This window comes from Onychomys torridus, chromosome 23 (genome assembly GCF_903995425.1).
Source record: "Onychomys torridus chromosome 23, mOncTor1.1, whole genome shotgun sequence".
Classification (NCBI taxonomy): domain Eukaryota; kingdom Metazoa; phylum Chordata; class Mammalia; order Rodentia; family Cricetidae; genus Onychomys; species Onychomys torridus.
Window position 1 is genome coordinate 9320251 of NC_050465.1, and position 14344 is coordinate 9334594.

Consider the following 14344-nt stretch of genomic DNA (forward strand, 5'->3'; position numbering starts at 1 on the left):
AAACACCTCATCATTCATGACTCTGACCGCTAGGTGTAGTGACCATGCCGAGAATCCCAGCACTAAGGAGACAGAGACAGGAATCTCGCGTGGGTCAGCTTCAGCTGTCAAACCCTGTCGCCAAAAGGGAAAAACGGCTGTGACCGCAGTAGCTTGTTACTGTGGAATTTCCCAGAAGCTTCCATGAGACTTATAAACCTTCTTGTTCCTCTAATCCAGGGAAGGACCCTCCAGTGCCCATTTAAAAGATGATCATCAACGAATTGGGGACATCCTCCTCAGGAGCATGCGTCAGCTAAAGGTGAGACAGGCCTGCGTGGTAACTCCTGGCCTAGCATAGAAGCTGTGAAGGAGACATCTGCGTTGCTCTCGGAACAGTGTCTGCCTCACAGCAGCCCTCCCAAGAACAAGTTCATCTTCTCACTCTCCACAGCAGGCTCCCCTCAGAAGAGGGTTCTTGTCGGCACAGTATGTGCCGGGACTCTGCTCGGGACAGGACTCTCTGAAGAGTAAAATTCTTTTCAAAACTGTTCCCCGAACAACATTCTACATTTCACAACAGCGTTGTCTTAACGGAGTTCCTCAGAACAGTATCCCAATAGAAACAAGCCGTCTCGGGCGTTTCCGGAAGGGATTTCCTTCAGAGCAGGGTTCTCCTCAAAACGTGGTTCCCCTAAGAGTACTCACAAGAGAAGTCTCTTTAGAACAGACATTCTTAGAGCAAGGTTCCCTCAGAGCTACCTCTCCTCGGATTATAATTCCTAGCAAGGTTCCCCTCGCGACATCCGTCTCCAGAACAAGATTTCACCCAAGAAGATGTGCTTAAACTACAGCTCTCTCAGGAAAGAAAGAAAATGTTTTCCTCGAAGAGTATCTCCTTTAGAGCGGCTCTTCTCAGAACATGGCGTCTGGAGGGCTTGCTCAGTACAGCTCTCCCTTCACAACCACCTACCTCTCCCCGGGTTTCCTGTCAGAGTGCCTTTCCCCAGAGCAGTGTTCCCAGAGCAGCCTTACCACCTCAGAACAGTGTTCTCCTAGAAGGGCAGGCCCCCGTTTCCTCTCAGAACGACATTCTCCAGAATGAAGGTTCACCCCAGTACAGTGTTCCTTTCAAAGCAGTGCTCTAAGAACAACATTCCCAGGCTACAGAGATGGCTCAGTGGTTAGAGCACTTTGTAGTACCTGCAGAGGGCCTGAGTTGGGTTCCCAGGACCCACACTGTATCTCATAACCGTCTGTAACTTCAGTTCCAGCTGATGTAATGCCCCCTTCTGAGAGGGCATGGTGGTGTACACCCTTAATTCCAGTACTTGGGAAGTAGAGGCAGGCAGAGCAGAGCCAGGGCTATATAGAGAAACCCTGTCTCTGTCTCTGTCTCTGTCTCTCTCTCTCTCTCTCTCTCTCTCTCTCTCTCACACACACACACACACACACACACACACACACACACACACACACACACGAGAAGGAGATAAGCCTTTCCCCAGGAGAGGGATCTCCTCAGAATACCATTCCCCTCTATATGATTATCTTTTCTCTCTCCCTCAGAACATCATGCCTCAGAGATGCGTTCCCTTCAGAACAGGATTTCCCGTTCACAGCATTCTCTCTGAATGGGGTTCCTCATAGTGGGTCCCCTCAGAATACTTTCCCTGGGGCAGTATTTCTCTCAATATAATTTCTTTCCTTTTCATTTTTTGTTTTGTTTGTTTGGTTGGTTGGTTGGTTTTTGGTTTTTCGAGACAGTTTCTCTGTGTAGCCCTGCCTTTCCTGGAACTCACGATGTAGACCAGGCTGGCCTTGAACTCAGAGATCCTCCTGCCTCTGCCTCCCGAGTGCTAGAATTAGAGGCATGCGCCACCACTGCCTGGCTACTCAATATCATTTCTCAAAGCAGTGTTTCCCCCAGATCAAATTCCACTAGGAATATCATTCTCCCAAAATGGTTCTCTAGACAGCTTACCAACCAAACCATGCCCCTCAGAATCAGGTTTTAGTCAGAGTGTCTTTCTCTAGCATACTTACCCTCAGCAGAGTCCTCTAAATAGGGTTTCCGGCAAAGCAGTCAGCCTCAGAGCAACATCCCCTTAGAGGAGTGATCCTCAAAACATGCATTTTCGACACAGTGTTACCCTCAACAGGATCCCCCTGGAATCATGCTTGTATCCAGTCCAGAATTCTCCTTAGAACACAGTGTCTAAAACAGAATTCCCCTCCAACCATTGTTAGCTTTGCAGTAGGGTATCCCTCAACACAGGGGTCCCTTCAGAACAGTCTTCTCAGGGCAGTTTCCCAAAGCATGGCTGCTCCCTCTCTCCAATAACCGAGTTGGCACTGAACCTGGGCAGAGCTCAGATGGGGTTTAGTCCTTGCCCGGTACTCGGGGTGTCCCATGAGGTGAGCTCTAGTTCCCTATCCTGAGGTTTGTTCTTTATCCACAAATGGAGGAAAGGCTCGTAGTCTTCCAGCACATGAGCGTGTAGGGAGGGACCAGCCGGCAGTGGGTGTGGAGGAGCCCTGACCCCTGGGAATGGGACGAGGTGCACACTCGGGGTAGAGTCTAAGGTGGGGAAACGGGTTCTATGGAAACGGGAACTCTGGCTCGGATCTGCCACACTGAGCATCCCTGTTAGGCCCTGTCAGCATTTCCAGCTACTGTGTGAAGTCCACACCGGGGACTCTGCCCAGGTGGACAAGCTGCCTTCCCACTCACACCACCACCACCGTCCTTCTGTCGTGTCTCATCACCTAAGCCTTGTCCTTTCGTGCCTCGATAGGAGTTTACTAGCTACTTCCAAAGACACGATGAGGTCCTAACAGAACTGGAAAAGGCCACGCAACACTGTAAAAAGCTGGAGGCCGTCTACAAAGAGTTCGAGCTCCAGAAGGTCTGCTACCTGCCCCTCAACACGTTCCTGCTGAAGCCTGTCCAGAGGCTGGTCCCACTACCGTCTGCTGCTGAGACGCCTGTGTGCTCACTACTCCCCCGGGCACCGCGACTATGCTGACTGCCACGGTGAGTCGGGGCACTGTGCCTTTCCAGTCCGGGGGCGGAGTTGGAAGTGTAGATGCCATGGCTCTACTCCAGAGGGGCTGACAGCCCCAGTGCTCACAAATGGCTGCCTGTCTGTCCCCTCTCACCCGCTTCAGGGACCTGCCTTTCTGTTCCCAGACATAGTCTTTCTCAGCCCTGACTCCTTCCATGGAGTGGGGTACAGTGACCAAGGTGGTGTCCTGCTGTCAGGATCTCTTACTCGGGGGGCACTGGGGAATGGTACATATCCTAGAATGACCTTTCTTGTAGGTGTTTCTGTCCTGGAAGACTTGACTCTAAAACTTGGGAGATATTTGAGCCTAGCAGCCTATTGGAAGTTTCTAACTTATGTAAATTGTTAAAGGGACAAACGAATAAAGTCTAAATCCTGTTCACTTACAAATAGAAAATTTAGTTATAGTATATGTTTAGCACAAGAAGATTCTGTCTATAAGTCATTGAAATTGTCATTAAAATACAATTGGCTGGGAGGGGTGACCCATGGATGTAAGGTAATCCTAGCTACTTGGGGAGGGTGAGGTAGGAGGGTCACTGGAGTCCAGGAAGGAGGGTCACTGGAGTCCAGGAAGGAGGGTCACTGGAGTCTAGGAAAGAGGGTCACTGGAGTCCAGGAAGGAGGGTCACTGGAGTCTAGGAAAGAGGGTCACTGGAGTCCAGGAAGGAGGGTCACTGGAGTCCAGGAAGGAGGGTCACTGGAGTCTAGGAAAGAGGGTCACTGGAGTCCAGGAAGGAGGGTCACTGGAGTCCAGGAAGGGGGATCACTGGAGTCCAGGAAGGGGGGGGGGTCACTGGAGTCCAGGAAGGAGGGTCACTGGAGTCCAGGAAGGGGGGGGTCACTGGAGTCCAGGAATGGGGATCACTGGAGTCCAGGAAGGGGGGGGTCACTGGAGTCCAGGAATGGGGATCACTGGAGTCCAGGCAGGAGGGTCACTGGAGTCCTCTGGAGCTGGAGTTACAGATGGTTATGAGATGCCATGTAGGTGCTGAAAATCGAACCTGGGTCCTCTCTATATGAGGAGTCAGTACTCCCAACCACTGAACCATCTCTCCAGGCTCACAGAGGCAGAACAAGGCGATGCAAATGTCCAGACCTGCAGACTGCAGCTCCCATGAGTCACGTTCAGACTTGGGTACCAGCGCTGGTTCCTCCTGGTGTTTTCAGTGTTGTGTACATAGCATTTGTAGAAGAATGTGTTCATGATTTGTGAAGGATGATGATTTCTGTGTGTGCTCCTCTCTTAATTTGCGTTTGCCCCTGAAAGCTTCAGGCACCCTATAAGGAACACCAGCTGTCCTTGACTCCATGAAATCCCTGTCAGGGTGGAACTGAGAATAAGACAGTATTAGTCGGGCTGGAGACCTTGTCAAGCTGCTTATGGAGGGGGCACCCACAAGTGAGAGGCCCTGTGGTCAGGCAGGAAGAGGGTCCTGATAAAAGCTGGCAGGGTGGGGGCAGGGAGCTGGAGAGATGACTCAGTGGTTAAGAGCACTCGCTGTTCTTGTAGAGAACCCAAGTTTGGTTCCCAGCATCCATGTCAGGTAGCTCACAATCTCCTGTGCCTCCAGCTCCAGGGCATCCAATGCCCTCGTGAACACTCCAGTGGTTTCTACATTCGTGTGTGTACATAATCACACACAACCACACACACATATATACACAATTAAAGACAAAACTTCTTTTACGGGGGCTGGAGAGATGGCTCAGAGGTTAAGAGCACTGACTGCTCTTTCAGAGGTCCTGAGTTCAATTCCCAGCAACCACATGGTGGCTCACAACCATCTGTAATGAGATCTGGTGCCCCCTTCTGGCTTGCAGTCATACATGCTGTATATATAATAAATAAATAAATCTTTTAAAAAAACAAAAACAAAAAACTTCTTTTACAAGAGATGAGAGCAGTCTCCATGAGCGGCCTCGGCAGGGAAGATGGGCCACTGCTCTGGGGACAGCAGAGGGACAGGGAGAGGCAAGCAGCTGTTTTCAGCCAACGTCACCTACTCAGGGCTGGTGGAGTTCGTGTTCATCTCAGTGAGTTCCCTTCCAGTTTATTGACCTCTTATAGTCGCTTCAACTCTAAGTGGCCATCTGTTACAAGCAGTAAGTTACTTCAAATATTTAAGGCACAATGACTTGATCTCTGTAAAGAATTAATAGCGCTTCGCATTGTTTACAGAAACTGCCCTTTTCCAGCAAGCCATAGTGTCGGCTGGTGTACCCCTTGGGGTCAAGAAAGCCAAAGGTTCCAGGGCATCTGCAGGGACTGTCCTTGAACAGGAAGGAGCTCATGCCAGGGCCCAGCGCCCTGCACGGAGTCTCAAGTGCCTCAAATTAAAGCCACCCTGTAAAATACTGGCCCTTTCACAAGGCAGAGGGTGGGGGTCTTGTTCAGGGGTCTGAACTGAGGGACCTCTCCACACAGAGGCACTGACCGCCATCACAGAAGTGACCACCAGGCTCCAGCACAGCCTCACCCGGCTAGAGAACCTCCAGAAGTTGACTGAGCTCCAGCGGGACCTGGTCGGCGTAGAAAACCTCATTGCTCCTGGAAGGGTAGGTGGCTATACTTGGGAAAGGTTTTATGCCTGTTGTCTTTAATTGAATTTTATTAATGCAGCATGAAACTCACCCTTTTAAAGTATGTAATCCAGTGGCTTTCAATGGACACACAAACTTCTGTAGTCATCATTGGGGACATTTTCATTACCCCAGAAAGAAACCCCATGGGAGACCCATTAGAAGTCAGTCCCCGTTTGGTAGTATCCAGTATGGAAGAGCCACCCCACAGGGTGCTGGGAGACCAAGAAAACACAGTAGCAGGAATGGTGGTTCACATCTGTACTCCCAGTGCATGGGGCTGAGGCTGGAGGATTTCGAGTTTGAGGCCAGTTTAGGCTGCATGGCAAGACTCCATCTCAGAACTGTGAGGTGGAAAGCATCGGAAAAATCTTGTGATAGTTTTTCTCCTTCTCTGGCTTGTCTTTTTACCCTCATTGGTCATATCATCTGTAATATTAAAACTTTTCATTTTGAGGACACTCAAACTATCTTTAGTTGTTCACACCTTAGGTGTCATAGACCAGAAATTATTTCCTAACCCAAGATTAGTCACCTATTTGTTTTTCTTTTCTTTCTCTTTTTTTTCTCTGGCAGGGTCTCATGTAACCCAGGCTGACCTCAAGTTCACTATGTATTTAAGGATGACCTTGAATCTCTAGTCCTTTTGTCCTCTGCCTCCACCTCCTGAGTGCACACCACCACACTTGGCTTATGTGACACAGGGACAAACATGGGACTTTGTGCACACCTGCTGAGCATGTACTAACTGAGCCATGTGCCCAGTTGTATTCCTTTGCACATGGATATCAGGCTGTGCTGGCACATTTGTTGGATTGTCTTGTCTGTAGGTGTGCGGGCTTCTTTCTGGACGTGCAGTTCTAGCCCAAGGGTCGGTGTGTCTCTTGCCTGTGTCCCGTCACCATGATCCTTTGCTCTTGACTCAGCACTGTTGATACCATGACTGGAGTGAGCAAGCTTAGTAGCTGGCCCCACTAAGGACTAAGTGTTACAGAAGTTCACGGACAGGGTGGTAGACTGTCCCATCTCCTGGGAACTGTCCTTCTAGGACTGTTTTCTGTCTTATGTGAGCAAGCATGTAGTCTCCTGTGTGCCTTACTTGGTATTTGGAGGGCCGCACCCACCCAGGCGTCAGCCATTCTGATTGGCCCCTTTTCTTTGACTTTGTTTTATTTGAGACAGAGTCTCACTATGTAGCCTCGGTTGGCCTGGAACTACACGATGTAGACCAGGCTGGCCACGAACTCATAGAGAGCCTCATGCCTCTGCCTCCTGAGGACAGGGATTAAAGGAATGCACAGTTGGCTCCTTGACTTTCTAAGCCTTTGTGACAATATCCCAGTACAAGGTAGCCAACTATAAACACCAGTGTTTGTGGAGACCGTCCCCTTCTCAAACCTGCTTCTGCCCAGCCTTTCCCACAGCAGAACTCAGATGGACTCTTCATGACCTCGTCTCCCAGTGTCTCTCCACTAGAGTGTACCTCTGGGTTCCCTTGTCTCGGGGGCAGGTAGATGACTGGGGACCGAGTTGGTACCAGGAGAGGACACGGGTAACTAGGGTTACTATTGAAGAGTAGGCTGACTCTCCCAGAGGGCTGCCACTCGGCAGGCTTAAAGAAGCCAGAGGGGCTGGCAAGACAGCTCAGCAGGAAGATGTGCGTGTAGGCCTGACACCCCAGTTTGATCCTATAGCCCACAAAATGGCCGGAGAGAAGTTCTGACCTCTACATGTATGTGATGGTGTGTGCACACAAGCAAGCCAGCAAGCAAGCTAGAGGCTACCATGACCTTGGGCCCAGCTAGCATGTGTCTGTTGCACGCTTGCTCACAGGAGCCCTGATTCTCTTTCAGGAGTTCATCCGCGAGGGCTGTCTTCACAAGCTCACCAAGAAGGGCCTACAGCAGAGAATGTTTTTTCTGGTAATGTTTCCCCAAACTGCATTTCCACTCTGGGAGGAGTCAGGGGGCAAAATTCTGTCAAGACCTCCCTCTGCCTGCTAGCTCAGCCCCGAGAAGCTTCATCCCAGCTGGCAGCTCGGGGTCCCATGGGAACTCAGGAGGTCTCCTGAGAGTCAGCAATAGGAAGTGGCTGTTTCGCCTGCACTGCCCGTTGGTTCCCATTCCACATTCTTGGAGGACAAGAAGAGCCAACATAGAGATGTCCATGTGGCTGCAGAAATGATCTGGCGGCCCAGTGGCAGCCAGGGGTCTCAATGCTGGCCTAGAAACTGCCTGCAGGGGACCTGACCGTGTGTGTCCTCATCTTACCGGGTTTCTTTTCCAAGTGCCCCAGACTTGATCTGTGCAGGTGAGGAGCCAACTGACTGTGCCAGCCAGAGCTCCTGGCTGCTTCTACTAGCTAGGCCAGCCCACAGGGGACTGCTGGCTGGTCCCCAGTTCTGCTGGCTTATGTGACTACTACATATATCTGGTCAAAAAGGATCAAAGGAATGAATCCCCCCCCCCCAAACAATCTCTAGTCACTTTGGTAGATCTGGTAAACACACAATGGCCATCTGTAGTTCATCAGAGTCTACCTATATTTACATTGAAACTCTGTCCCTTGTTTGTACAATTCACCTGTCTAAAAAGCGTTCCATCCCTCAGTTCTCAGATATGTTGCTGTATACAAGCAAGAGTGTCACAGGGGCCAGCCATTTCCGGATTCGTGGCTTCCTTCCTCTACGTGGCATGCTGGTGAGTGGCATCGTGCTTCCCCGAGGTTTGGCTTTTAGGTACCGGGCTGGGCTTCTGCCCCACCTCCCTCACACGACAGCAAGCCCCAGGTCATTTTCAGTGGTGAGCAGGCCACATGATGTTAAGGGAATATGTTGGACTTGTCTTGTTTCTCCTCAACCTCTCATGGTTCTTGTTCTTCCTGACCCCAGACTGCACCATATTCAACCAGTGGGCAGCTTTCTGGGTCAGTCTGCTTCAGCCCCTGACAGTATTCACCCACTTCACCCACAACTCGGATGGGTTGGGTAGACAGCTGTTTCCATATGCCATATAGTTATGATGCTCACCCGGGAACAACCATCCCTTGGACAGACACAGGCTTGTGTTCACTGTACTGTGTTTGATACAAAGCTGCTTGGGGCTGCTGCTGTGAACTTTCTGTACACCCTGAATATGTGTCCATGGGGATGTCTGTACACCCTGCATAAGTGCCCACAGGGATGTCTATACACCCTGCATAAGTGCCCACAGGGATGTCTGTACACCCTGCATATGTGCCCACGGGGATGTCTATACACCCTGAATATGTGCCCACGGGGATGTCTATACACCCTGCATATGTGTCCATGGGGATGTCTATACACCCTGCATATGTGTCCATGGGGATGTCTATACACCCTGCATACGTGTCCATGGGGATGCCTGTACACCCTGCATATGTGTCCATGGGGATGTCTGTACACCCTGCATATGTGTCCATGGGGATGTCTGTACACCCTGCATATGTGCCCACGGGGATGTCTGTACACCCTGCATATGTGCCCACGGGGATGTCTATACACCCTGCATATGTGTCCATGGGGATGTCTGTACACCCTGCATATGTGTCCATGGGGATGCCTGTACACCCTGCATATGTGTCCATGGGGATGCCTGTACACCCTGCATATGTGTCCATGGGGATGCCTGTACACCCTGCATATGTGTCCATGGGGATGCCTGTACACCCTGCATATGTGTCCATGGGGATGCCTGTACACCCTGCATATGTGTCCATGGGGATGTCTGTACACCCTGCATATGTGTCCATGGGGATGTCTGACATGGGATAACAACTGGACCCAGTTTATCAACTTTGCCTATGGAGGTTAATGAAAACCCCGTTTAAGAGCTGCAGAGATGGCTGAGCAGTTAGGAGTGCTTGCTGCTCTTCCAGAGGACACAAGTTCAGTTCCCAGTACCCATGTCAGGCAGCTCACAACTGCCTGTAACTCAAACACCAAGGAACTCAATGCCATCTATGAGCATCTTCACACAGACACAGACACACATACACACACATATGAATAAAAATAATAAATGTTTAAAAAATAAGAGCAGAAAAAAAATAAGAGCAGAGATGGGTCAGCTCTTACGAGCACTGACTGCTCTTCCATAGGACCCAGGTTTGAATCCCGGCACACACATGGCAGCTCACAGCCATCTGTAACTCCAATTCCAGGGGAGCCCACACTATCTTCTTGTCTAGGTGGGCACCATATGCACATGGTGTGCAGACATACATACAGACCCATATACATAAAATAAAAAGGAATAAATTTCAAAACAAACTTTAGAAAAAGAAAACCCTGTTTAAAGTCACAGAGTCAGGAAAATCTAGGGCAGGGAGTGCTTCTCAACGCCTGGGTCGCGACCCCCTGGGCTTGACCGACTCTTTTACAGGGGTCACCTGAGACCATTGGAAAACACAGGTATTTACACTATGATTCATAACACAGCAAAATGACAGTTATGAAGCAGCAATGGAAATAACTTCACGGTTGGGTCACTACATGAACTAACTGTATTAAAGGAGCACAGCATTCACAGCATTTGTGGTTGAGAGCCGCTGATCTGGAGGCTGTCTTCCCCTCATGTGGACCCAGGAACCTGGCCTGAAACTTGTCCTGGAGACACTGAGGGCCAGGGCAGTGTGTGTTTCCAGGAACCCTCTGTGGTGGTCATCTGCGCCCCACACACTGCTCTCTGTCTACTGCTGCAGCAGCATGCTGGGTTCCTTTCTTCCCGACTATAGCCTCTGCTTAGCCTCGAAACAGATGTTTATAACATGTGGTTGATTCCACGTGGCTGAGTTAGCAGGGGCCACCGCTGGAAGCCAACCCCGTTGTCTGATGACTTACCTTTACCTTTAAAGTATACATCCCTATAGGGGAAGCACTGAAAATAGTAGGTAAATGTCACCATGGCTACAGCACTCCAGATTTAGCTGTGGCGACTTGTCACCAGCTGCCATCTACTACTTTATGACCAGTACTGTTTTTTCTCAGTAATTCATCCTGAGGGCATCTGTGACATTCTCTGACTTCTCTGGTGCAGTAGAGGAATCTGATGACAAGTGGTGAGCTCTAGTGTACTGTACCTAACATGTCAGGCCAATATTTCAAGAGCGTACACCACGTTATTGGGCTCTGTCTCTCAAACATCTTCAAATCCATGCCTCCCAGTGGTCCCATCATGCAAAGCACATGTTGCTCTTAGTGTCTTTGCTCACGGCTGCCCAGCTGCTGATAGTGAGTTCTAAATGTGCACCTGGCCCACAGTACAGGAGGGCCATCCCTCTGCCTTCCCTACCCTGGTGAGAGGGGCATCATCATTTTACTCTTCCGGCCCTTGGACGATTGGCAGGCTAACCAAGTCCCTAGCCTTGGCACTTTGTTTTTCTGCAAAATATGTCTCAGTATGTCTGTTGCTTTGTCTCCATTTGTGCGCATCAGTGAAACCTTTTAAAAGTAAAGCTGGCTAGTCAACCTTTCCAAGTGTGTGGTGTGTGTGCACAATTTCATGTATGTATGTGTGTCTGTGGGGGTGTGCATGAATGTGGAAGCCCAGGGGTCAATGTCAGGTTCTTTAGGTTTCTTTCCACCTTGTTTTATGAGACAGTCTCTTACTGAACCTAGAACTCACCAATCATCTAGACTGGCTAGCCAGCGGGCTCCGGGGATCTGCCTGACTCTTGTCTCCCCAATGCTGGGATTACAGATGCTCAGTGTCATACCCAGCTTTTTACATGGGTGCTGGGGATCTGAACTCACTTTACTGAACTGAGCCATCTGCTCAGCCCCAGGCCACAAATGCTTCTATCATGGAGTAATTACCTTGTTTGGTTTCTCTATAATTTAGTGGAATTTGAAACTCCATCCTGTAGAGGTGTCTTATTTTGGAATGGCCTCTGAAATGTGGAAGGTGGCGTTAACCATTTGTTGAAGGAATGCTGTAGACATATTACTGTGGTCAGCCATTTCCACCTTTTCCATGTAGGATTCATTTAGCGCTTTAGGCTAGACATGACACTGTATTGGCTTTTGTCTTTGGGTATTTTGACAGGGTCTTTCTACATAGCCCTAGTTGTCCTAGAACTGTGTAGAGCAGGTGGCCTCAAACTCATGACATGACCTGCCTCTTCCCACCTCCTGAGTGCGGGATTGAAGGTGTGCTATTGGCACTTTTAAATGCGTTTAAGATGTATTTTTATATGTGTAGGTATGTGCATTTGTGGACTGGTGTCCTTGAATGCCAGAAGAGGGTGTTGGATACCCTGGGGCTGGAGTTACAGACACCTGTGAGCTGTCTAAATGGGTGCTGGAACCCAAACTCTGGTCCTGTGAAGGACCAGCAAACACCCTTAATGGCTGAGCCATCTCTTCAGTTTCATTTTTCAGTCTGGAGTTTTCTAGATGTGATTAGTCAGGGATGTAGTATTTCTCTCCAGATAGTCACTTTCCCCATCATTTTTGAAGCCTCCATGCTCCCACTGACCTCAAAGACTGCCTGTTTTGTGGGACACCTCATCTTCTACTTCCCTTATGGCCACATCATCCACTTGACTACAGTGTCATCCATGGTGGAGATGGCTGCAGTGTGAGGGGATGCATCCTACCCCATCCTTATCCCCGCTTTTAAATTTTCTTTTAGTGTGCAGGCTTGACAACTCAGGTTGGGTCTCCTGGAACCCATGTAAAAGTGGAAGTAGATGAGTATGTGCACATGCAGACTCACTCACATCATACACACAATGATGACACACTTTTTAAAAATGAATTGACGTGTTCCCAAGTAAACTCTGGAGTCATTTAGACAAATTACATTCCAAAACACCATTGGCATTTCAACTGAAATCACACGACATTTAAATATTAACTTGAGGGAAGACTACTGACCACATTCTGTTAAATGGCTGGCAGGGTGCCAGTCCAGATCTTTTGAGGGATTTTTGTCTTGTGGACTCTGTCTGTATAGGGAACTAGGCATTCTTTGGGTCATTTTATCGGGTGGTCTTAGGGCTACACAGTGTGTGTCCTTATCTAAACTATTCAGAGAAAGAGTGGTTCTTGGCTTGTGAGAGAGGAGCAAGGTCATGTTAAAACAGTTTCCTTCTATTGCACAGGTATTTACTATCAGAAATATTAGAATGTTGGCTTTCCGCAAAGGTGTTCTCAGTATGTAAAGATCACGTTTCCTGCCCTCTGATAGGATGAATTCTCTTACTAAGCTTTCTAGTATCACCCCATCCTTGCATTCTTTAAATCACCTTGCTTGGTGATTGCTAGGACACTTCTTTTATGATTTTAGGTTTGATTGGTAATATTTTATCTTGGAATTATTCTATCAAATCATCAGTATGCAATGGCTTTTTTTTTTTTTTTTTGGGCATCTGATAAAGATTTTGGTGCCAGATTGACTGATGAATTTTCTAAAATGCTCAACATCTTCTTTGCTTGATTTTCAGCTAATAGTGCTGGACCCACCGGTGAGTATTTCAGTGTCTCTAGATCAGACCTCAGCCACTTAGCGGCAGCTGTCAGAACGTAGGGATCCAAGTGTGCCCCTGGACTCCCCAGTAGTCATATAGACTTAGATTGTACAGCCTTCCACGCCAGCAGCACCTAGCACTGAAGGCCGTCATTTTGTATATGCCTCAGGTTTGGGCTCAGCCTTCTTCTAACCCATGGACTGTCGCCTCTTCTCTCGTCTCCAGGTAGAAGAAAGTGAGAACGAATGGTCTGTTCCTCATTGTTTCACAATCTATGCAGCTCAGAAGACAATTGTGGTGGCAGCCAGGTAAGGGCCTTCTCCACCACTCAGCTGTTCCCAGGTTACCAGGCAAGGAGTATCTTCTCCCTCGTAGGCAGGGAAGGACTGTTGACATTTGTTTCTCAAGAGACCGACCAGGGTGCACTGAGGAGGCGCCTGTGCCCTAGGGTTCATGGCAGTTGGTCTCCCAATGGCACCAGCGCCCTAGCCCTAGGACAAGAGGAATACTTATGGTGAAAGTCAGCTTGGGGCCACAGCATGGGAGCAAATTGAGGCTTTCTCCTCTCCAGATCAGTGAGTTCTCCAGGTGTAGTTCCTGCTCAGTGAAGTCTGCCTTGGCTGGTCCTCTTTCCACCAGGAAATGCCATTTTAATCGTGAACCAAATCCAGTCTTTTGTTTCAACATTGAGACTTTTGATACTAAACGTACTAGTTCCAGCACAGAGGCCCACCCTGCTTCTCCAGCTCCTCCAGCTCCTCCAGCTTCTCCAGCTCCTCCAGCTCCTCCAACTTCTCCAGCTCCTCCTCTTCTCCAGCTCTTCCAGCTCCTCCAGCTCCTCCTCTTCTCCAGCTCCTCCAGCTCCTCCAGCTCCTCCTGCTCCTCCAGCTTCTCCAGCTCCTCCTGCTTCTCCAGCTCCTTCAGCTCACCCTAGTAACAGGCTGGAGAAGGCATGTTTCTGATGATCCTCGGGACCCAGGGGATGGAGCAGGTGCCCAAACCAGACCTCCAGGACAGAAGAGCTGCCCTGCAGAGGCAGCTAACTTGACTTTCTGCTTTACAGCACTCGGCTAGAAAAGGAAAAGTGGATGCAGGACCTGAATGCCGCGATCCAGGCAGCCAAGAGTATTGGCGACACATCCCCAGTGCTGCTGGGAGGCCCAGTGTGTTCTCGGACCCCCAGTGAGTTCTGACTCAAGACACCCTAGGAGAGTCCCTCTGTA

At 49.4% G+C, this 14344-nt stretch overlaps 1 protein-coding gene across 1 annotated transcript in view; it reads left to right on the forward strand.

Moving 5' to 3' along the window:
* Farp2 (FERM, ARH/RhoGEF and pleckstrin domain protein 2) overlaps positions 1–14344 on the forward strand; it is a 96798-nt gene that overhangs the window by 79088 nt on the left and 3366 nt on the right. The window contains 8 exon segments of the mRNA XM_036173618.1: positions 220–301; positions 2778–2942; positions 2944–3016; positions 5476–5606; positions 7484–7552; positions 8240–8329; positions 13347–13429; positions 14185–14303. Coding sequence (XP_036029511.1) covers positions 220–301; positions 2778–2942; positions 2944–3016; positions 5476–5606; positions 7484–7552; positions 8240–8329; positions 13347–13429; positions 14185–14303 — 812 coding nt within the window.